The sequence below is a fragment of the Mesoplodon mirus genome (genome assembly GCF_964341445.2).
Source record: "Mesoplodon mirus genome assembly, chromosome: 9".
NCBI classification, from domain to species: domain Eukaryota; kingdom Metazoa; phylum Chordata; class Mammalia; order Artiodactyla; family Ziphiidae; genus Mesoplodon; species Mesoplodon mirus.
This window is the reverse complement of record NC_138985.1, coordinates 24026347-24050383: the sequence shown is the minus strand read 5'-3', so window position 1 is coordinate 24050383 and position 24037 is coordinate 24026347. Positions and strand designations below refer to the sequence as shown.

General features: G+C 40.5%; 1 protein-coding gene across 2 annotated transcripts in view; it reads left to right on the top strand.

The window, feature by feature from the left end:
- The window catches only part of AMPH (amphiphysin), a gene marked incomplete at its 3' end in the record, with an annotated part of 172200 nt that overhangs the window by 69901 nt on the left and 78262 nt on the right, over positions 1-24037 (top strand). For both annotated transcript variants that reach the window (XM_082632606.1, XM_082632605.1), the window contains exon 2: positions 9784-9868. In XM_082632606.1, the coding sequence (XP_082488732.1) occupies positions 9784-9868 (85 nt within the window). The remainder of the gene's footprint in view (positions 1-9783; positions 9869-24037) is intronic.

The window sequence follows — 24037 nt, the reverse complement described above, 5'->3', positions numbered from 1 at the left end:
ATGTTTGTTGATGAGACGTATTTTCAGCCCTGAGTGCCCAGGAGCAGAAGGCCATGTGCTCTGACAGGCAGCCCTCACAGCCATAACGAGCATCCTCTATCTCACCTACGTCTCCCAGGACCTTATGCTGCCCCTCTGTTCCAGTGTTCTTTAAATAAAGGTCATGAAGGCACTCAGAGTTCCTTCTTGAGCACAGATCTTTAGAAAACTGCCACAGGAACAAACGGAATGGAAAATACCACGTCCAGCTCTATATCAGGACTCATTTCCAGAGGAAGTACCATTTGGTTTTCAGCCTATTAGCAATCTCCTTTTTTTTTTTTTTTTTTTGGACTTCCATTCGAACCTGCAATTCGTATAAACATGTTTACATCAGATTACTGTTAGTTTTGGATCAATAAACATTCAAGATAGAAACCACTAGTGAAATTGCCTTTGAGTCACATCCTGTTGGGCCTGTCTAAAATCCTTGGTAACGGTGAGCCCTGGCAATTGGAGTATGTTGCACATTTAGGAACCTGTGGAATCGGGGTCCTGCTTCAATATGAGATTACCCAGAATGCGATTTCAAAAGTTCTTTAAGCACCCTGTATCTTTCTCTTTGTGTTTATTCACGAAGTGTTTGTGAGGCAGGAAGGGTCAATTTACCAAAGGCATCATTAATAAAAAAAAGGAGTTTGAAGAGGGACAGTGTCCTTTCTGATATCACTCAGTGGCCCCAGGCAGGACTGCGGTGGGGACTTTGTTGTGAGGATCTGTTCATACCATTCTTTCCACCAGAAGTTTGGGAAACAGTGCAGTGCTTGCCCACAGGACATTACAGAAAAAGCAGCTACACTGTACTGACGTGCAGGTTTTTTGCTTTGTTTTTCTGAACTACTTGTTGCTGAGCCACTCTTTGTGGCCTGATCTCTAATGTTCTTATAACGAGGTGACGTCCTCCGAGGCCTTTTGCCAGTCCGAGGCTTGTTGGAAGTCTTCTTTCTAAGTAAGGGTAGAGTAGGGAGAATGCGTATTTTGTATAACCCATGTCCCCTCACCCAGGGTATTTGAATGAATATGATGACCTATTTTGGATGGAGGTGGTGTCAGATGGTTCCATTGAACAAAAGTATGGATCCAGCAGTTGCTATATTGGCATCCCTGGCAATGTGATACAGACAGTGAGAGTGAATGTAGAATGGATGAAAATGACTTAGTTGTCTAGGGAAAAGCTACCAGCCATGTTTCTTTCCCTGCTGCTGTCTTTAGGGCATTATAACCTTGTAGTTAGAAGCTGACTCTGGAATCATACTGTTTGCTTTGAATCCCAGCTCAGTTACATACTAGTGTGTGACTGTGGTCAATTGTTTAACCTCACCAACTTTCAGGGTTCTCATCAGTAAAATGAGGCTAGTCTTTATAACCTAACTCACAAGATTGCTGGAAGAATTAAATTCATTTTTAGGTATAATGCATTTGGAACTGTGCTTGATGTATTTTAAATTTATATTTATATCATATATTTATATCATAAATATAAATTTATATTTATATCATAAATTTATATATATATTATAAATCACATAATTTTATATTTATATAAATTTTATATTTTATATAATTTTTATAAATTATATATAAATAATTTTATAAATTATATAAATTTATATGTAAATATAAATTATATCATAAATTTATATTTATATCATAAATTTATATCATAGATGATAGCTAATAAATTAGGGAATATAGAGTTATTAAGACGGAGCATTTTCCCAAGAGGAAGAAAAGCAAAAACATGTCTTTACTCTCTTCTCTGGACTCTCCTTTTCATCTGATTCCTACCCATCAACTCCCTCTTGTCTTAGGCAATTTACAGTTCCCAGTTGAAATCCTGAGTAGGGTTTTGTGGACTTTGGATCCACCTAAGTCAACATCTTCCTTCCTATTTGTACTGCAGTTGAGTGTGTCCAAATTGCTGATTCATCTTTTGCTGGTACTGTGGGTAACTGAGGTCACAAAGATGGCTCGAGGTGTCTGTAGGAAGAAATTAGGCACAGGACTGATCCCCAGTGAAGTGCCTGGGTACAGAGCCCTCCCTGGTTGCTGTGGCCACATGCCTTTCTAACAGCTCCTCTATAGGTGGGTTGCCACCAGTTTAGGAGACAACTTTTCTCTCGTGGTATATGGAGGAATATCTTCCCCTAGCTAAGCAGCGTGAGGCTTAATTTGAATGAGTTAATGAGGTTGGAGGATCGCTGTGCAATATTGGCATGAGATACTGCTCTGTCCTTGAAGCGGGGGTGGGGGGTACTGGAGAAGGAAAATATGGTCCCGCTCAGAGCCTCAGGATGACTCAAAGGCTTTAGCCAACTGTCACTGAATTTTGCTGTAAATGTTGTATTCTGGGTTGGATACTGGAAGTAGCAGGTTTCATAGAAAAGTAGTCTTGAGACGAGGTGACCCAAGCAAGAGGAAGAGAGGGGGCACCCAGCTTCCTGGAGAAGAAGAAGGGGTCAGATGCCAGGGCTCACAATTCATCTTTGCTACATCAGTATTCGTCAAGCTATCTTTTCCAACAGATTTTTTTTTTAAGTCAGAGGACTAAGATGTCCTCAACTTTAAAGGATTGGGGAGGGTAGAAGAGAGCAGAATTCTGGAGCATGATACCTCACCAGGTAGACCCATGATTGAAAGCAACTTTGGCTGGTGCTTACTGTACCTGCATTTTGGGGGCCCACCTCACTTCTCTTTCCTTTCCAGGCTCCTGAACTTTCTTTCCTCCACTGCTTTCTAATTCCCAGTTGCTTCTATCCCACTTAGGATAAACCTGCTCATGTCTGAGACTTGCACTTTCCCTCTACCATGAGTTATTCTCAAACTTTTAAAGTCTGAAGGCCACCGAAATGGGATGGAAGGCTGTGAACCTTCCCTCTCTCATTTGTTCTTGCTTACCTCCCTGAAAGTGTTTCCCGGAATTAGCAAGAAGGCTCATGCCAACCTCCGAGAGGCTTTGATGACGTGATGGCTAATGTACTGTTGAGATCTGCCAGGGCAAGAAGTGGATGTCATAGCCGTGCAGAAATAGATCCCACAGAGGACCAGATGGAAGGCAAAGTGCAGGACCTTGATGGGCACCTGAACCACACCAAAGGATGACTCATCTTATTGTTCTCAAATCAGGCCACATTAAAGCCACTTCTTTAAGTCTTGAAACATATCCAGAAAGAGGTAAAGGGACTAGTACCCTGAAGTTGGGGAAACAGTGCGGTGTGTACCCACAGGACACTTCAGAAAAGCAGCGACCCTGCACTCGCGGGCACCTAGTGGTCTCCCTCCAGGCCGAGGTTTTGGATCTTTGCACAGCATCAGAGTGAGCACTTGATAAATGGATAGGTGGGTGTACAGACAGATAAATGAATGAATCATTTGGGTGTGGGCAGTGATAGAAGACCATCTGTCTGCGTCCTGTCCAGAAAAGGCCATGGTCCTCCCATGTACTTGATTCCTGGATTCGGTGAATCATGTTTACCTAATTTGATGTGCTCTTCTTGCTTTATAAAGACAGAAAGTGTGAAGAGAGGGGCACCTCCTTGTTTAGAGAAAACTAATTAGATTGTAGGATTCTTTCCTTGACTTTTAGAGTCTGGCTTAAGGAAGCATGAATCACCCAGAGTTGGAACTTTGTCTAGTCTGAGCCCTCATCTAATGTGTGAATCTCTCTAGGGCATCCCAGTGGCCAATCCTGCAGAATTCTTTTAACCATCACCCTTGTCCCAGTGTCAAGCGGTATATAAAAACGTGTCTCGGACACCCCCAGTGGCCTTCATCTTGAATTACCTTGTTGTCTGCCTCCCCTCCTCTCATCAGTTTCCCACTTCGGATCATAGGACTTTTTTTCTTGCTTGGGGTCATACCTCACTATTTCTTGACCTTGCTTTGATCTTTCCCCTGATTAAAGAAGTCCTTTCCACGTGGAATGGAAGATTGTGAATTTTTTTCTTTGATTTCAAATGCCAACTACTCTTTTTGAGAGCTGTGAAACACAGTGTTCCATTCCTAATTTTAACATATGGAGAGAAGGCAATTATTCTCTCACTGCTACAATAGTCAGCATTTAATTTGCACTGGACTCCGAGGATTTGAAATTGGATCAGAATTTTGGCTTTACAGTGTGGGGCAACTGCCCAAATTAAAACGAGTTCTAAATTTTTAGGGACTTGACTTGGACACTTTGTACATGAACAATTGCTCTAGAAAAGTATGTGAGAGTCACATCATTGGAGCAGCCTTTGTAAACCAAGCTGAGAAACGAACTGCTTTAGGAGACACTGAAAAAAGATTTATTAGCTTAAATATTCCAAGTTACCATATTCCTGCTTTAAATTTTTTTTATTTTTTGCCTATGTCATGATGTCTTTTAGGATCAGATCAGAACTTCTGAACTCAGGGCTGAGAGTGAGAAGATGAACACCCAGCCAGCCCTAGAGGAATATTTCAGAATCTCACTGAAAGGAAAGGCAGTTTGAGAAAGTTTCTTCAGTTGAGAATATTATTTTGCATTTGAAAACTGACAGCAACAAAAGTTAGAACAGAAATCTTCTTGTGTCAAAACAGCAAAGTGTCAATGTACACGAAATTAGCTTTGAAGTAAAAGACCTAAATCCTAAGCCAAGATGCACCAGGCGCAGAATTTTCTTCCTTTTGCCTGTGGAGGAGGAAGATGTGTCATGTTGTCAAAATCTGAGTATCAGATGCATGAATATATAGTAATCCTCCTGTAATATCAGTGGTGCCAAGCTGTTCAGGCTTAATTGGTATTGTCAGCATAGCCAGTAGAGAGGTGAACGAGAGAGGCCACCTAAATTATAAACTCACTGTTAAATATTGTAATATTAGAACAAGGTAAAAGATACATTTTTTTTGTCATCTCAATTCTAGGTTTCAGTGTGCTTGATGCCTTACGATACGGCCTTTCTATGTAGCAGATGAATCTCATCACCTGTATCAGGGCTGCCGGAGAAAAATCACAAAACTGCTTAAATGTGGGCACCTGCACATTGGTGGTTTCTGCCTCAGCTGGGCCCTTGGTTCCACCCACGATTCCTGCTTTGTGTTTCTGGTTCTTACCTTTTCCAATTCCACATCTAAACCATTCCCATCTCCCTGGAGACTTTGCAACAACTCAGCACCCTGATTGTCACCAGACGACCCATTCAGCCACCACAGAAGAAATGAAGTCACCCTTGACTCATTCGGTTCTCACCCTTTTCATCTCATAAGCTGGGAAGTTCTGTGTGTTTACTTCTTGAGGGTTGGTTTTATCTGTTCCTTAGCTCCGGCTGTCATTTATTGCCTGGACTATTTAAATAATCTCTTAACTGGTCTCCCTTTTCCACTCATTCTCTCTTCTAACCTGTCCTTCACACTGTCACCAGGCACCACAGATTTAATCATGTAGCTGTCTCCAGGGAAGGGAAAAAACTCTTCATTACCGTCCCATGGTCTCTACAAGCAGATGGACGTCTTTAGTCTTGCAGACGAAGCCTTTCCGTAATCTGCCCTCTGCCTAGCACGCGAGCCACATCTACCCTAGTTCCACATCTTGCACCCTTGCTCAGACCTGTCACGTGACCACAGTCCCTGGAACGCAGCTTGCTCTTCTGCAGCCCCTAGCACAGGGTTTGGCAAGCAGCCTTCAGCAAGTCAATATCAGTTGGAGATAGAAACGAACGGACGTTCTTCTCTGCCTTCTATTCGTTGAGATTTGCATTCTTTAGGGAAAATGTCTAACATGATACATTGATTATGGATTCAAGAATGAGAAGATATTTGAAATACGACTCATTCCATTCACCAGTTTGATGAATAAATCTCTTCTCTAGCACCTCTAACTTTGGTTTAAACTTAAATAACTCCTAGGACAGTGAGCTCATTACCTCTACCAACAAACTGTTTAGTTTCCAGAAAACCATGATAGAAATTTCTGGCACAAAGATTTTCTTGATATAGCTTTTACCTGCCCGTGCTGGTTCTTGATCTTGGTTTCTGATGGGAAAAGTCCAAACCTTCTTCCTGATGTTGGTCCTTCAGGTATTTGAAGACAGCTGTACTCTTTTCCCTTTGGTCTCCTTTTCTCCCTGTTACTATACCAATTACATCATTTATGCCTCTTACCTCATGGTATCAACTCTCTGCCTTTCTGGGGGCCCCTTCAGCTGACTCCAGGTTGTCTACGTATCTATGTGTTTATCAACTTGTTCAGCACATAGAATCATTCAGGACTGCTCTCCGGGTACCTCTCATGCTTATTCGTGTAGCCTGAGATTACATTAGATGCTTTGGCAGCAATATCACTTTGTCAGCTCATACTGACTGTCGGCGAAAATGGTTCCTTATTTCTGCTTAAGGGCAGGAACCATGTATTTTAACATGCATCCTGTCTCATTGTAGTTGAAAGTTGAATACATAAATCTGGCACTTGGACAATTATATTTTGACCTACATTTTATCCCTGTTGAATTTCAACTTGTTAGGGAAGCTTTCTTTTGTGAATCCTGATTCTCATCATATAACATATCCAATATCCTCCCCAACTTTTTGTCAGTATAAGTTTAGGCCATTGATAAATTATTCGATAGTGTTAGATAATAATATCTATAATAATAGTAGATATGTATTGAGCATTAATTATATGCTAGGCATCAAAGCTCAGCCTTTCCATGTGTATCCCTGGTAGTTTCACACAATACTGTGAAGTAAGTACCATTGATACCCTCTCCTTACACATGAATCACTAAATCAGGTATAGGTCCCCAAGGGCTGCCTCTGGAAACCTTTCTTCCAGTTGATATTAATTCACTCATCTGTATCTTTTGAGGAGGGTCTTTCAACTAGTTACTAACAATCTACTTGCTTGTACTAGAATCTAATACATAAATCTCTTATATACCAGATATCAGTATGATAAACTCCTGATCCGTATCTTTATGATTTTTCCTGATTACTTTAGTAACATATAACCATAGAGGAAATTATGGAAAATGTAGCAAATTATAAAGAAAAAAATAATAATCACTCTGAATCTTGCCATCCAGGAATAACCACTGTTAACTTTAAAATAGTTCATCTATATATTTGACCATGTTTCTTATACTTATCAACTTATTCCCTAGTTACAATGCCCAGTTCTTTCAAAAATTAGTGTTTTCTGTCTTTCACAGACTCTTAAATGAGAAAAGGTTATTAGTTAATAGAGTGATTATTTGTCCTTTTAATCGTTATGTTACTGGATACATCCAGCTTTGTCTAAATAATAAATTTGCAATGAGGAATAATATATCTTTCATATTATTCATATATGATGTTGGTTTGGGAAATTGAGTGAAGTTGAATAATTGGTAATATATGTGAATCTGTATACAGTTTTAGTGTTTTTAAAAATCTTTGTTTAGTAATGCCAAAGGAAGGAATACTAGCATATATTATAAACAATTAGTCTTAGAATAGAATAAAATAATCATTTTTTACTTATATACTTAGAATAATTACTATTTACCTCCAAAGCAAATTTATTTCTTGAAGGAATCTGCATGGACTCTGACTTGTTGGCTAAATACTTTGATACTTGGGTTTAGTTAAAACATTCTAAACTGAGTCTAAGGAAGTATCAATTTGTACAAGATTATATCTTTAAGGAAACAAATTAGCATAAGCTGATGTAAAACCTAGCCATAGAAAGTACTTTGTATGAGTGTATGTTTTAATGCCCAAATGGTTATGTTTTGGAAAAACATATTTGGTAATGCCATAGGGTGTACGTATTCTGAGAAGGCAGCATTTATGGAGTTTTTATAAATTCTTAAATAAGTTGGTGTTTTAGATACTAGGCATGGGAATCTCGAATAGTGTACCCGATCATGACTCTCAGGGCCCTTCTGCTCCGTCCCAAGTAACTTTCTGCTGTATCGCTAAGAACTACTTCTTCTGATACCCAGTCCTGTGCTCTAGGAAAACAGAGCCACTTATGTCCAGTTCACAGTCCATCATGATTCGTCCAGTGGTCTTTGCTTAGGCTGCTTTCTTGACTGGAATGTACTCTGCCACATTCCTGTCTGCAGGAATTGCCAGCATAGTTTTAAATTTGAAGTATAGTTGATTTACAACATTTTGTTAGTTTCTGGTATACAGGAAAGTGATTCAGTTATTTTTGTGTGTGTGTATATATATATGTGTGTGTGTGTGTATATATATATATATATATACATATTCTTTTTCATATTCTTTTCCATTGTGATTTATTACAGGGTATTGAATATAGTTCCCATGCTATACAGTAGGACCTTGTTATTTATCTCTTTTATATAGTAGTTTGTATCTGCTAATTCCAAACTCCTAATTTATCCCTTCCCCACCCCCTTTCCCCTTTAGTAACCATAAGTTTGTTTTCTATGTCTGAGTCTGTTTCGTAAATAACTTCACACTTGTGTCGTATTTTAGATTCCCCATATAAGCGATATCATATGGTGTTTGTCTTTCTCTGTCTGACTGACTTCACTTAGTATGATAGTCTTTAGGTTCATCCATGTTACTGCAAATGGCATTATTTCATTCTTTTTTATGGCTGAGTAGTATTCCATTGTATGTATGTACCACATCTTTTTTTTTTCTTTTTTACTATTATCTTCATTTTACTGATGAAGAAATATACTCAGAGAGGTTAAGTGAGTTGCTAGTATGTTGTACCACATCTTTTTATCCATCCATCTGTTGATCGACATTTAGGTTGTTTCCATGTCTTGGCTATTGGAAATAGTGCTGCTATGAACATTGGGGTGCATGTATCCTTTCAAATTATAATTTTCTCTGAATATATGCCCAGGAGTGGGATTGCTGGATTCCAGCATGTTTTGAAGAATCCCCACCAGGATTCCCTGAAGAGCTCAGCTCTAAGGGAATATTGCTTCTAACACCTTGCAACCCACTCATCTTGCTTATTACAGATTGTCTTTGATTTTTTATTTGTGAACTTGCCTTGTCTACTCCATTAGATCATAAGCTTAAGATTAAGTCCTGGGGCCTTATTTTATTCATGTATCTATTTCTGGATGACCAGTTCTTAGCATGGGCGTTGTGTATCCCAGGGCCTCTTTGAACATTTATTGAATTGAAGAGAGTGTCAGGAGATGGTGAGGGAGAATTTACCATGTGCCTGTGGCTCCAGTAATTCTAAATCCATCCCTATGAAGTAGGCTAGTACTTTTCTCAAATACCTTTGATTCACCATTTAACAAAAAATTGAGCAACTGTTATGCATCAAGCATTGTGCCAGATGCTTTGGACAAAAGGACAAGGCATAGCTTTTGTCTTTAAGTCTTACAGCCTACTGGAGAAAAAATATGTGAATAAATGAATGCTATAGCATGACACTTCCTCAAGGTCATGCAGCCTGCGCGTGGTAGGACTGTGATTAAAATCCAGGTCTGTTCAACTCCAAAGCCAGTAAGCCAAGATGCTTACAGAACAGAAAACTAGCTGTGCTAAGAGAGACGTCTCCTCAGAAGAGCGAAACAACAGCCTTGTTCTGCTTATTGTTTGAAAATATTATTATTTTTAAAAGATCTTTATTGGAGTATAATTGCTTTACAGTGGTGTGTTAGTTTCTGCTTTATAACAAGGTGAATCAGCTGTACATATACATATATCCCCATATCTCCTCCCTCTTATGTCTCCCTCCCACCATCCCTATCCCACCCTGAAAACATTATTAAATTGAACCATTTTGTTTTATTCACAAACTAGGTCCTTCAGAAGCTTGGGAAAGCTGATGAGACAAAAGATGAACAGTTTGAAGAATATGTGCAGAACTTCAAACGGCAAGAGGCAAGTATATTTATCTCATTTCTGGAGTGGGAAATGGGTTGGCTTTGCGTTTTAGTGCATAAATAAAATACCTTGAGGTTGAAGAAAGATCTTCTTCATTGGGCTTGGCATTAACTTGAGGGGAACGGTGGTTAATTCTGTAGACTTTTTCTGTGCAAGGCAAACAGGTAGTAGGCACTGCGGGAAGATTTGTGTTTTAGAATCTCAGGAGATGAAGACTTTGCTTCTCTGAAGCTCTTCAATACAGATTATGGATCTAAAGGAAAGGCGATCTTTTTGGTGATTTATCTTCCACTGAGTATTAGCAGTAATTAAATACTTCTGACAAAATTATTTCAATTGCTGCATGCTTTAAGATCACACATTTTCAATAGAGAGTATATCTCCCAAAGAGGGAGAAAATTGGTTATTGGTGGATGAAAAATATCATACTCTTTTTATGGGAATACTTCACATAAGTAGACATGGTATATCTGTGGTATTAAAATTTCATGGGGGTATAATTAGGAAAAAAATGTCTAAAAAGTTTCCTCAGGGGAGGTGATAATGAAAAAAAAGGTTGAAAAACACAAGTTTGTGATATTTGTTCCTTTAATAGGGTGCTATGTGTTTAACAGACATATGAATAAAGAAACAAACTGTTATTTAAATTATTTGTTTATGGGCTTCCCTGGTGGCGCAGTGGTTGAGAGTCCGCCTGCCGGTGCAGGGGACACGGGTTCGTGCCCCAGTCCGGGAAGATCCCACATGGCCTGTGAGCCATGGCCGCTGAGCCTGTGCGCCCAGAGCTTGTGCTCCACAATGGGAGAGGCCACAACAGTGAGAGGCCTGCGTACCGCAAAAAAAAAAAATAAAAAAAATAAAAAATTATTTGTTTATATTTCTAAGCCTTGATGAATGGCTGGCATATCGTCTTTAGAGAGCATGCATGAGGGTCAGGGAGAGGGGAGATAAAGGCCGGGCTCTCTTACATTAGAAGCTTCAAATCTGGAGATCATTCTAGAGGTGGGCTGGGCCAGCAAACTCTGGAACATAGGGTTTGGACACAGGGAAAATGTAAGGACATGGGTTTATTTTCCTGTTGTCATTGGAGCCACAAGTGTCCACAGCGGAAATTGTGGCCTCAGGGATGACAACCAGCGATGGAAGATCCACATAGGTTTTATGTCACTGCCTTTGCTTCTGTTTGCAGATCCTGATCCTGGAGGTTTCTTTTTTCCATTTGTGTATCAGTGTTCTGGCTGTTTTGTAACATGCTGTTTCTTTTCCTCACCAACAGGGGATATAAAATCCAGCAGGTAGAGCCTGGTAGACTAGTCGCCACCAAAACACATTCCTGAATGTCTCCAATTTCATCCCAAGACTAAGGGTCGGACAGATAGGAACTCAATTTATTATGAATAAGAGTGATCTCGTTCTATCTGAAAATGAGAAAAGAGAGAGGGGAGTTGGAGAAGAAAACGGTCATAGAGGGAAAAATGGATCATGTCCAGATCACTGAGTATTATAGAGAGCTTTGGATTTATGACGGTAGAAAAGAGAATTCCTAGAGAAATGTTGGATGTCGGCTCACAGACTAAGTTGCCCCCCAGTCTCCTCCAGGAGAACAGATTCTCCACATCTCCTGATGTTCTCATTTGATGAGTTCTCTTGCACTTTCTCATACACTAGGATAGCACTCGTGCGGATCACTGACTTGGATGGCAGCAACTACCCACAGAGAAACTTGTCAATCAGTGCCCTTGTTACTTTGCAGGGCAGTCCCCAGTGTCTGCTTGAAGGGATTGGCTTTGGATAGCAGAAGTGACCCACGTTTACAGATTTCCCTACTTGAGGATTTACTCTCTATCCTTTGAAACCGAGTCTTCCTGTCTGGTGTGTCCCTGTGGAGCTAATTAGTTCTTTGCTGTTAGATTTTTTTTCTCAATCACTTTTATGGCATTATGATATTTTAGCACCCAGAAGGCTAACCTTGGGAAGCATCAAGTTCAGAAATGCATTCATGATGAGGTAGTACTTTGCATTTTCCAATTATGGGGAATTTTTTAAAATATAAATTTATTTATTTAATTTATTTATTTTTGGCTGTGTTGGGTCTTGGTTGCTGTGCATGGGCTTTCTCTAGTTGCGGCGAGCGGGGGCTACTCTTCGTTGTGGTGCGCAGGCTTCCCATTGCTGTGGCTACTCTTGTTGTGGAGCATGGGCTCTAGGTGTGCGGGCTTCATTAGTTGTGGTGTCCGGCCTTCAGTAGTTGTGGCTTGTGGGCTCTAGAGCGCAGGCTCAGTAGCTGTGGCGCACGGGCTTAGTTGCTCCGCGGCATGTGGGATCTTCCCGGATCAGGGTTCGAAACTGTGTCCCCTGCATTGGCAGGCGGATTCTTAACCACTGCGCCACCAGGGATGCCCCTTATGGGGAATTTTTATTGTTCTTTTTTGGACTTTGTTGACTGAACAAGGTGAGGATTGTTTTTTGTCTAAGGTATTAGAGAAAAGCGCAGTTGGCTAAATCATCATCAGTTAAATGCTCTGCTGCTTATTCCTTTCACTGTATACATTTTCAAATGTTATGGGGCCAATAGTATACTGTCATTCTTGAAGACCAACACCGTAGTTCTGTCAAGATCATTAGCAGGTTTCATAATGCAGGTAAAACTTAAACATTTGGGGAAACTTGCACAAGCAATTCTACTCGATAAGGGTAAAACAAATAGAACGGAAATGTAGAAATAGTATTTCTCAGGGAGTCTCCTGACCCTCTTTGGTTCCCTTTGAAAATGTTCTCACATGAAAATCATCTTGCATTTGCACATGCTCATTTTGATATTTTTTTGTTTTAATCAGAAAGAATAAATTTATAGTCATTTTAGTGCCATGAGGAGGGAGGGAACTTTAACCTTGTCTGTACATTAAAGGGAGAGAAAGAAAAAAGGAGGGGGGTGGGAGGAAGGTGAGGAGAGAGGTTTACTAATCTTCTATAGAAACATATTAAAGGTTGGGAAGAATAGCTGAAGACTGAATTTATTAATACTCTGTAGAAGGAAAAATGTGTCTTTTTAACCCCAGTATGTATTGGTGACCAATTCCCATCTGTTGCATATGCTTTTAGGCTATGTAGAAACATTAACCAAGGATGAAGTCTCTACCAAGATTGTGCTGAGCTCTACAAGGCTTATTATTTTTAGTACTAATGTGAATCATTACTCTAAAGGCAGAAGGCATTCTCTTAAGGTGACATACGCTAAAGACATTGACCTAGGAAATCTAGATTTCATATTTTTTTCTGTGTATATGTATTTCAAATCCAACAAAAATACTATTTATAGTATAAAATGAACTTTATTTGGACTTGTGCAGTATATTATAGTCATCTGACCATACTAAATTAGTACTTAATCAAAAGATTCTAAAAGTAGACCACTAGGACTTCCCTGGCGGTCCATTGGTTAAGACTCCATGCTCCCAATGCAGGGGGCATGGGTTTGATCCCTGGTCAGGGAACTAAGATCCTGCATGCTGCACAGTGCGGCCAAAAAAAAAAAAAAAAAAGAAGAATGTTAAGAAAAGTAGACCACTAGAATGTTCTAGAAAGTATTCAAGCATTTGGGGCTCTGATGATCTTGCTTTTAAATTTCCTTTAAGAAAATCGGAAGAGCCCTTATAGTAATTGATATATTCCCTGCTTCTTCATGGTGGAAACAGAGGTAGCAGACGGGTCTATGTTTGAACCTGAGCTTGAGGATTAGCTTTTATCTTGTTCCAACCCCAAATTCTCTTTTTGATCCCAGACCTCTTTTCCTAAAAGTTATTTGGTTTGCGTTAGCCGCAGAGCATGGATGCAGGGTCTGTGCATATGCTCTCATTGCATATGCTCTCATTGTCCACTGCACTCCCCGTTGCTGTGGATTTTGTGGTCCATGAACACCCAGTCAGGACAGGGAGGAAGGAGAGAGGAGGGTCCAGCAAAGGAGAATAGAGTGACCCCTCCCCCAAGAGCTCAGGGTTTTCCGTGGTGACAAGTGGTAAGGAAAGCAAGGGTTGGAGACGTCCAGCCAGAAGAATGAGACCTGACTTCACCGTTTCCTCCCCAGGGGGTTTGTTTTTTTCCTTTCTATATTTCCTCTTTTACCAGAGCTGCTAACAAGTAGCAGAAGTGACTGGTGTGAACATCGGCTGCTTTCACTTCAGTTCACCTGGGTGCTTGCTGACGGGTCTGTTAATGAGCCCAGAGAAGGTCCCAAAGTAAAAGGAAGGTCCTTGGCTTCTCTCTCTCCTTCCTGCTCATAAACTTGCCCACTAAGATGCCATGCTTATGGCCAGTGTGCAGATTACAACAGGATAACCCAGGGGCTGGTGGGGCTCAGATAACCAGCTTTGATCACATTTCAGCGAGTACAGATATGGGCGCCCTAATGGAGGTGTGGTCTGAGAACTTCTCATATGCAGGAGAAGGGAGCCTCACTTCTGCTCACATCTCCACGGCTTTTTAGTCCCCCCTTGAAATACCATACAGTGTAGCTCTGCTGCTTCTCTCCATGTCCACTACCAGGTAACGGCTTAACTGGTATAACACAGATGAAGAAGGAAAGAAATATCGGGACCTTGAAATGCTCTCCAGTGGGGAGGATCCAGAGCCAGTGATTCTCATTATTAGGATAATCCAATGTCTGAAAGCTGGAGTCATGTCTTCATACTGATCTCTCCTCTGCACAGGGGTCCCGTGTGGCCGCTTTCATCTTTTTCTCTGCACAGAATCTAGTGCTTTGAACATAAACTTTAAAACATTTGTTAAACTTGAAGCTGAACTAGTGGCAGAAATGATCATTTGGAGCATGTTCCTAGAGCACGTTTTTATTTCTGGGATGGAAGAGGTGTTGAATAGTGCTTGAATTTTTGTAAGCAGTTTCACGACACTTTTTAGGACATATGTATGTAAATAATTAAAAATTACAGAATAGAAGTTTGAAAAAAGAACATAAATACAGGATATATTCCCACAGTGTGTTAATGTGTGGATAAAATTTTTATTTATGGCAAATCACATTTACATTCTGAAAAATTTTGTAATTTCCTTGAGCAGATAGTCCTAACAGATAACCTAGAACTATTTCTTTTTAACACAGATAACCATGATGTGAAAGGGGATGGCTGGTTGTTCCTATGCCTGATGGTGTTATTTAGGGACTGGACTGCTTGCTTCCAAGTTCTTCTTCCACTTTCTCCACTGTGGGTGCTTCCTTATGATTGAACTATCCTTGCCTGACCTGCCATCTCCATCTGTTGAAGTCCTACCTTTGCTTAAGGTCAACTTACAAGATATTTCTTACCTGATGTCTTTCCAGTCCCCTCAGCCAGGCTCTCTCTTTCTCTGTATCCTCCAGTGTACATTTTTTTGTAATTCATCCAAAAGCTCTTGTTCCAGTTTTCTTATATGACAGTTATTTTAGATGGGCATCTATGTCCTCATTAGGTTATAAAATATTTAAAGGAAGGCATCCTTTCCCAGACATTAAAAAAATCCACCTGCCAATGCAGGGGACACGGGTTTGACTGGGAAGATCCCACATGCCATGGAGCAACTAAGCACATGTGCCACAACTACTGAAGCTTGCGTGCCTAGAGCCTGTGCTCCACAACAAGAGAAGCCACTGCTATGCGAAGCCTGCAAACCTCAACGAAGAGTAGCCCCCACTTGCTGCAACTAGAGAAAGCCCATGCACAGCAACAAAGACCCAGCACAGCCAAAAAAAAAAAAAAAAAAAAAATCTCTGCCCTCTAGCACCTGATAGGTGCTTATTAGTAAATATATCCCTCCTTGTCACACTTATCTCTGTACTCACTCTTTGTCTTGGATTTTCCATGCCTCCTCACTCATTCATTGTCAGTGCTTCTCTTCATTGTCATTTACTTTCTCTTTTTCATCCTAATTTTTGGCAGCAAAATAGCCTTTGGAGAGTGTCTCACATGGCCTGGACTTGATTCTAACCTGGGTTATCGAGACTAGAGCAAGGCTCTGGTCCCCTCCCTGGGTTCTGAAGCTGCCCTAGTTTCATGCTACTCCATATGTATCAGCTGGCATGTACGGTATTTTCCATCTTCTGAGAGCTTTACATACGTTTACTCACAATGTAATAAGTAATTTTAATTAGTGCAGAAGAATCGTTTTCAGTCCTTGAATCCCAGTTACATTCTTCAATTTGTCGGGTTTTTTTCATGAATTGTGTTTTAGAGTAAGCTTACTCTTCTCTGATCAGATAATATTTTGACCATAGAGCACTAATATATTTAATTGATACAGTTAATTTCTTCTGAGCCACTTCTGAGAGAATTGTTGAGTCTTGTTGCTTGCATTTATACTTGGTTTCCATTAAAGTTTGAACTCAATAATTGCACAATATACTACAAGAGAATTCATATATGTCTGCATCTCTGGAAATAAAATTTACTCCTGTTTCTGGCTAGCTATACGTTTCTGTGAGAATTCCGTAATACTGAAAACCATCTTAGTGTGCCAGTGTTTTCCAGAATTTAAAGTATTTCTTCTTGGTATCAACTTATAAGGAAGTTTCATGGTTATTTGATTGATGATAGCATGTGGGTGCATGTTTTGAACAATAGTATGTAACCATTTCAATATTCATTTTCTTTATATTTATTGAGTGTCATCTATGTTCCAGGAATGGTTCTAGGTCTTTGGGAAACTTCAGAGAACAAGCAGACAAAGGTTACTACCATTGTGGATCTTACATTCCAAAACAGGGGGACAGACAATAAATAAAACACTTTAATAAAAATAAGCAGATTATACTGTTTGCTAGAAATGATGAGAGCTATGGGGGACAAAACCGAATAGATAGAGAATATATAGAGTGAGGTAAAATATATCAGGAGGCTTGGAGACAGTAAGTTTCAAGTTTTGCTTCAAAGGGGAGCAAATAAATAGGACTGTAGCTGGGGAAGGAAGTGGAGTCAAGAGAGCATTTTCCTAAGATGGCAGAAATATGTGTATACTAATGGGACTCATTTAGTACAGAAGGAAAATGTGATGAATCACCAGAGAAAGGGGAGAACAGCTGACTTGTGTCCTTGAGTAGAAAGAGGAGTTGGGATCCGGTACACAACTGGATACGTACTGGAGACATTGGCTTGAGCTAGGAGCTGGACACGTCATCGAAGGTAACAGGGCAATATATATAACAAGCCAAATAATAAGTGTCTATTAAAAGCATTTTTCGGCTGACTGAACACCTAATTAAATGTCTACTAAGCATAAGGCATTGGAAACAGAGTGATAAATAGTTGAGACAGAATAGTTTCTGTCTTTGTCAAGCTTGTGGTCTCGTGTGCAAAAGTCTTCTTTCTTTTAAAAAATAAAGTAGTAGAAAAAAGACACAGAATCTTGAGATAACGTTACTATATTTCCATCATTAGAATGCATTTTGGTATCCTAGTTTCACCTTTAACGTTAGCATATGAGTATACTCTCACTCCAATTGGTATTCTTACAAAAAATGGTCTAAGCCCCTAGTTAAGACTTTCAGTCTTCTTTGTACCATTGTTCTGGTGGAAAGATGTGGTTTGCATATATAGTCTTGACTTAAGAGTCCTTTTTCTGGTAAGTATCACCCATTGATGGCCAATACAATTGACTTCTGCGGAAGGAAGCAGAGAGAGGAAACCTGCAGGTGTCAAAAGAATGTATTGGCCCTTGCCCTTCAAATGTCCTTGCATTTCTCTATAGTCTTCTGTTTATCCATTTCTGACACATCCATTAAACCTCTCTTTTGCTCACTGGCTTTCAAGGAGAGAAATGAGTCTGCCTACTTCTTGTGACTATTCAGGTGTTGCTGTCCATGGTGCCCGATGGGAGAAAGAAAAAAATAATTTGTTGGAGAACTTGTCCATCTTTTATCCTCTTTGTTCTTATTTCTTTCATTCCAACCCCAAGAATATCTTTTCATTTATGGCCTATATAAATCAAAAGCTTAACCTAACTAAAATTTGATCCAGTCAAACTACAGATGTTCTAGGCATCACTGTTGGGGCCACTTCCTCTGGAACCTGTTCCCCACTTAAGAAATCACTTTTAGAGGAATCTTGTCATATTATCGCTCAAAAGGTTTCCTTTCATCTATCTTGTTCTGTTACTTATTTTAATTGTATTTTACCTTACTACATTAATTAACAATGCCAATTGGAGAAGATTTAGTATCTCATTTCCCAGCGTTCATTTAGAGACAAATTCCATGTATTTCCTACTTCTCCTTGTGAAGTCAACTTATTATGTAGTTTGGATGCTTCTCCCTAAGTGATCCCCAGGTTGACTGTACTGTTCTGAGATTGTGATGCAGAGAATTAGGCATCTCTCTCATCCGAGCCTAAGGAGGCTGTCTGGAACGGTTGTGAACATCGGCACAGATGAGCTGCAGTTGATTTTCAGATTTGCATCAGTGTTACTGATTCCCTGCATTTGCCTGCAATTCTCTCTCATAAGTCACCCCGTAAGCCCCTTGCTAACTTTGCACTGAAGATATAGTCTAAGTGATGGAAATGCATTAGAAGGCATGTCTGATGGTGACCGACTGAAACCTGGAACCGGACGTATTTTTAAGGGCCTTTTTGGCTATCTCATACTAGAGCCACATACGAGAGTGTCCCATTCACACACTGTGTCAATTAAATGATAGACACAGTGAGAAATTAAAGCAGGGGTTCCCAAATAACCATTAGAATCATCTGGATGCCTTTTAAAATTTTGATTCCTGGGTCCCATTCCATACTTCTGAATCGGGTCACCCGTTTGACTTGTATCTCTAAAGAACCATCATAAGGTAGTAACAACTTGGATGCAAGCCTTAGATTTCACTGATATAGTGAAGATAATACATATATCTCCTTGTATGTGGAATAGTAATACACATTATTCCTTAATTGTACCTTCTTTTGACTGTGTTCCTAAACCCGGATAATTAGAAGACTCTTCCATGGAGCTTAAAAAATTTACAAATTTCCAAGCCACACTTGACTGGCTTAGGCAAAAGCACTGATGAAGTATTTTTATTATTAAGACATTCCATAAGTAGGGCTTTAACATTTATAAAGTGTTCTGAACATTGTCTCACTTGATTTCCATAGCAACTCATAATTGTAATTATGCTTTATATACGAGAAAATTGAATATATGTCACAAAAGCTTTCATTTGTGGAATGGGCTTGATTACTCTGTTGGTCATGGGTATTCATGCATTCTTGTTTCCTCACAGTAATTTGTCATGTCAGTTTGATTTTTTTCTCATATCCATTTTTTTTTTTTTTTTTTGCGGTACGCGGGCCTCTCACTGTTGCGGCCTCTCCCGTTGCGGAGCACAGGCTCCGGACGCGCAGGCTCAGCGGCCATGGCTCACGGGCCCAGCTGCTCCGCGGCATGTGGGATCTTCCCGGACTGGGGCACGAACCCGCGTCCCCTGCATTGGCAGGCGGACTCTCAACCACTGCACCACCAGGGAAGCCCCTGGGATGCTTATTTTATTTTTAAAAAAGTTTATTGTTGGGCTAGATGAATGCAGTGTATAGATTGGAGCCTGAATATTTCATTCTCTTTCTTGTACTTTTCTTGAAAGAAAAGGCAAGGACTTAATTGTGGGCTTAATTTGACATGCTTTATTTTGTAAATATTTGGGAAAAGAATGCCTTTCCACCCTACTCTTTCGCTGTTTCCAGGTACTCTGAGCAATCGGTGTGACTCAAAACCATCAGTAACTGTGGTTGGCTCTGTATTAGTTCCTGAGGGGAAAGCATCCTTCTGGGTGAGATGTGAGCCCTGCCTGAGCTAAGTGCTTCTTGCACTTTTCCAGGGAAGGAGCAGGAACAGTAATAGAGCAGAGTCTTAGAGCAGACATCTGAAAGCAGGAGACATCTGTGAAGTTCTGTTTCACCTCTATGCAGTTTTTCATTTTACATCATAACAGGTGGCTTAGTGGTGGTAAAATAATGGTTTCTCCATTCGTCCCCCTCCAATCTCAATAAATTGATATTCCAGCGAGATGCTTTAGGTTTATTTTGTGGCTGTAAGTGTGCTCGACAAATCATTAAGTACCTCTAAGGTCTACACTTACCTATTTTGAAAAACATGGCCTTAGGGGAGCCAAACCCTCCTAATTGCCCCTTTCAGGGCTGTAGGCTTTAGATCGGTCTGGATCTAGATCTGTCTGGGTAAATCACATGTCTGATTTCACATATTATTCTCTCTAAATTATCTGCCGTCTGTTGGGACAAATGATTGTGGCCTGCTGTCCTCTCTCGGTACCATTGTACCTCTTTCAATCACTCGGCCACCACTCAGGCTCCCATTTGCCAAATCATCCACTTTGTTTCCAATTTGATTTCCTTTCTGAAATGTCTCTGTAAGTGCCTTTAATGCTCTTCTGCTCAGTAACTCCACTGGCTTCTTGTTGTTGTTGTTAGATTTCAGGCTACTCTATCTTTCTGCGTTTCTACTCTTGACGGTGCACCATTGTATCAGGCTGTTTAGGGCAGGTCATGCTGTGGGAGCAATACCTTGGTGGCTTTTAAGCACAGGTTTGTTTCTCGCTCCTGAAAATGTGCATGGTAGCTGCCCATTTCATCTTCCCTTCGCTCGGAGATCCAGGCTGGAGAAGCAACCCCTATCTGGAACATTATGGGGCGCATGGTAGAGGGAAAGGAAATGGTAGGAGTGTGTGATGGCTCTTACATCTTCTGCTCAGAAGTAGCACATGGCTCTTCCACTCACACTTCATTAGCCAAGTCCCACAACCAAGCTTGATGTTGATGGGGCAGGAGGTGTAATCCTCCCCCCAAAACAGATCTGGTAGGGAGATGCAGTGTAGATGTGACAATAATAAACTCTCCCCAAACAATGTCTTTTCAGCTTTGTATATACTCAGAATCTTACACCGTATCTGTCCCAAAATAGATAATCAATAGGGGAAAGACTGACTTCTTTTTTCCCCAAATTCTTTGCCTGTTCGTGTTGGGGACCTTGGCCTGATTCTACCTGTTTCTTCTCAGGATCCTTCTTATCTTCTACCTTTACCCGAGTGTTTATCATTAGCATTTTTTCATTCTCCTCATCCTTTGCCTACAGTTTTACACTATACTTTGATGTTTGGGAAATCCACTATGGTTAGTTTTTTTTAAATCTAGCTTGTAGTAGTTTGCTTTCACACGGTATTTCTGAATGGCTCAGCAAGGCAAAGGAAACTTAGTTTTGATTTTAAGCCATGCTGAGCCACAAGAAAGGGAGTCAATTGTTTAGAACTTTGAAGATTTCTGTTTTGCCATTCTGTATAGCACCATTCTGGTTGAAGTTCATATGTGCCAACAAATGAATTAACTCTAAGCTTTCATCTGGTGGTACCTGGATTTACAGAGTTGTGAAAACAGTCTGAGCTTAAGGCAGGTAAAGAAAACCTCACCTGAGCTTTACATAGACTTTATAGAAATAATGTCACTATACCTGCACTATAAGATATAGGAAAATATTCTTTTCCAGAATTTATTTTGGAGTCCAGCATAGTCTTAAACACTTCTTTTCAAAGTTCGTATTTTTTAAATATTTATTTATTTATTTTTATTTGTTTGGCTGTGCCGGGTCTTAGTTGAGGCATTTGGGATCTGTAGCTGTGGCACGCAGACTCTTCTCAGTTGCGGCATGCAACCTCTTTAGTTGCAGCATGTGGGATCTAGGTCCCTGGCGAGGGATCGAACCTGGGCCCCCTGCATTGGGAGTGTGGAGCCTTAGCCACTGGACCACCAGGGAAGTCCCCAGAGTTTATTTGTATTAATCACCATCTATTTTTAAATGTGCTGGGCATTTTGGCTTTGCATTGTACCCCCAAACACTTTGGATGGTGTTTCAGAGTTAAGTGTAATCTGCCTTGCAATGCAATTTTTCGTATAGATATTTTAGTTCCTCTACTAGATTGTAATTTATTGAAAGACGTTTATTTTAAGAGTTTATTTTTATTTTTTTTTAATTAATTAATTTATTTTTGGCTGCATCGGGTCTTAGTTGGGGCACGTGGGATCTTTCATTATGGCGTGCAGGCTTCTTTCTAGTTGTGGCCTGCGGGTTTTCCCTTCTCTAGTTGTGGCACACAGGCTCCAGGGCACGTGCGCTCTGTAGTTGTGGCGTGCAGTCTCCAGGGCATGTGGGCTCTGTAGTTTGTGGCATGCAGGCTCTCTAGTTGAGGTGCGCAAGCTTAGTAGTTGTGGCATGCGGGCTTAGTTGCCCCGCAGCATGTGAGATCTTAGTTCCCTGACCAGGGATCGAACCCTCATCCCCTGCATTACAGGGTGGATTCTTTACCACTGGACCTCCAGGGAAGTGTCTGAAGGACATAAGTTTTTTTTGCCTTTATCCCCTCTCCCTTTTTGGTAAATACTAACAAATGCTCGTTGAATTGAATGTGACTATTATAGTTGCCATATTAGTGGGTGTATTATTAACTATCAAGTTAGAGTTATAAAACAGTTGCTATAGTATTAATTTTCAAGGTGGAGTCATTCTGTATGCTTGCTCTTTTCACTTTTGTTAAATGATTATGCAATTAAGATGCATGTATTTTTTTTTTTTTTTTTTTTTTTTTTTTGCGGTATGCGGGCCTCTCACTGTTGTGGCCTCCCCCGTTGCGGAGCACAGGCTCCGGATGCGCAGGCCCAGCGGCCATGGCTCACGGGCCCAGCCGCTCCGCGGCATATGGGATCCTCCCAGACCGGGGCACGAACCCGTATCCCCTGCATCGGCAGGCGGACTCTCAACCACTGCGCCACCAGGGAGGCCCGATGCATGTATTTTTAATGTGTTCAGTTACAGTATCATAGGCAACACTGTAGGTGCCCAGCTGTATGCCCCTAGCACCTACCTTTTCTGAGCCCAGTAGACTGACTTGCAGCTTCCAGCATCAGAGCTCTTTGCCCGAGGGCTTTCTGTGGTTCCGGAGACCTATCTGCCCCTACATGGACATAATGGGGAATTAATGTCCCCCAGAAGCAGCCAATGATTGGCAGGAGTTGATGCATAAATGCCCCAGCTCCCTTGCCGCTCGGTTAAGATATCTCTAGGGTGTTTGAGTCTGTCTCCCAGAGTTCCCCAATGGGGTTAAGGCGGGGCTGCCCACTGCAGAAGCTTGCTTGCTAATGCACTCTGCGTTGACTGTCTTTCCTTACCTGCTTCACTTCTCCACGCTACCATCAACATTTCCTGGGGTAACTCCAGACTAAAATCTAATCCTAGTCTCAGAGTCGTAGAGTTTCTAAGTGCAATCCAAACCAAAACAAGTGTTCATGGGCCAACATTTACAATTGAACAATTTCTCTATTTTGGTGATGTCCAATAGAAACACAATGCAAACAACATTCATAATTTAAAATTTTCTAATGTATTTTAAAAAGTGAAAGATGCTGTACACCTGAAACTAACACAGTATTATAAATCAACTATACTTTAATTTTTAAAAAGTGAAAAGAGATGAAATGAGTCTTAATATAGTTTATCTAACTCAGTATATCCAAAATATTGTATTAATATACAGTCAGTGTAGAATATATTAATGAGATATATATGTTTTTTGGCACTAAATCTCTGTCCACTTGGGGCTAGTAGCTACCATATTAAACAGTGAACAGTGGTGATCAGTTTCCAACCATTGTAACCTACATGTCAAAATTTAGAGACTTAGTAGCCCTTGAATGTATAGAACTGCTGTATGGTGGGTCACAGTTTCTAAGCAAAGTGTTACTTGCCTTCTCCTTTTCTTTTCTTTCTTTAAAAAATATTTAAATATTTATTTATTTATTTAGGCTGTGCCGGGTCTTAGTTGCGGCATGCGGACTTCTTAGTTGCGGCATGCATGCGGGATCTAGTTCCCCGACCAGGGATTGAACCCAGGCCCCCTACATTGGGAGTGTGGAGTCTTACCCACTGGACCGCCAGGGAGGTCCCTCTCCTTTTCCTTTTTAGGCTGAGTAAAATCTCTGTACATATCTAGAGTGATGGGCATCTTGTTTAGTCTGTGTCCACATATTTATGTTCTTTCAAGAATGAGCTTCTGGCGAAAATAACTCTAGACTTATTGCTTTGTACATGTTTGCATGCAAGATACAGACAAGATGCTTAGCATCTCTGTGTTTGTGTG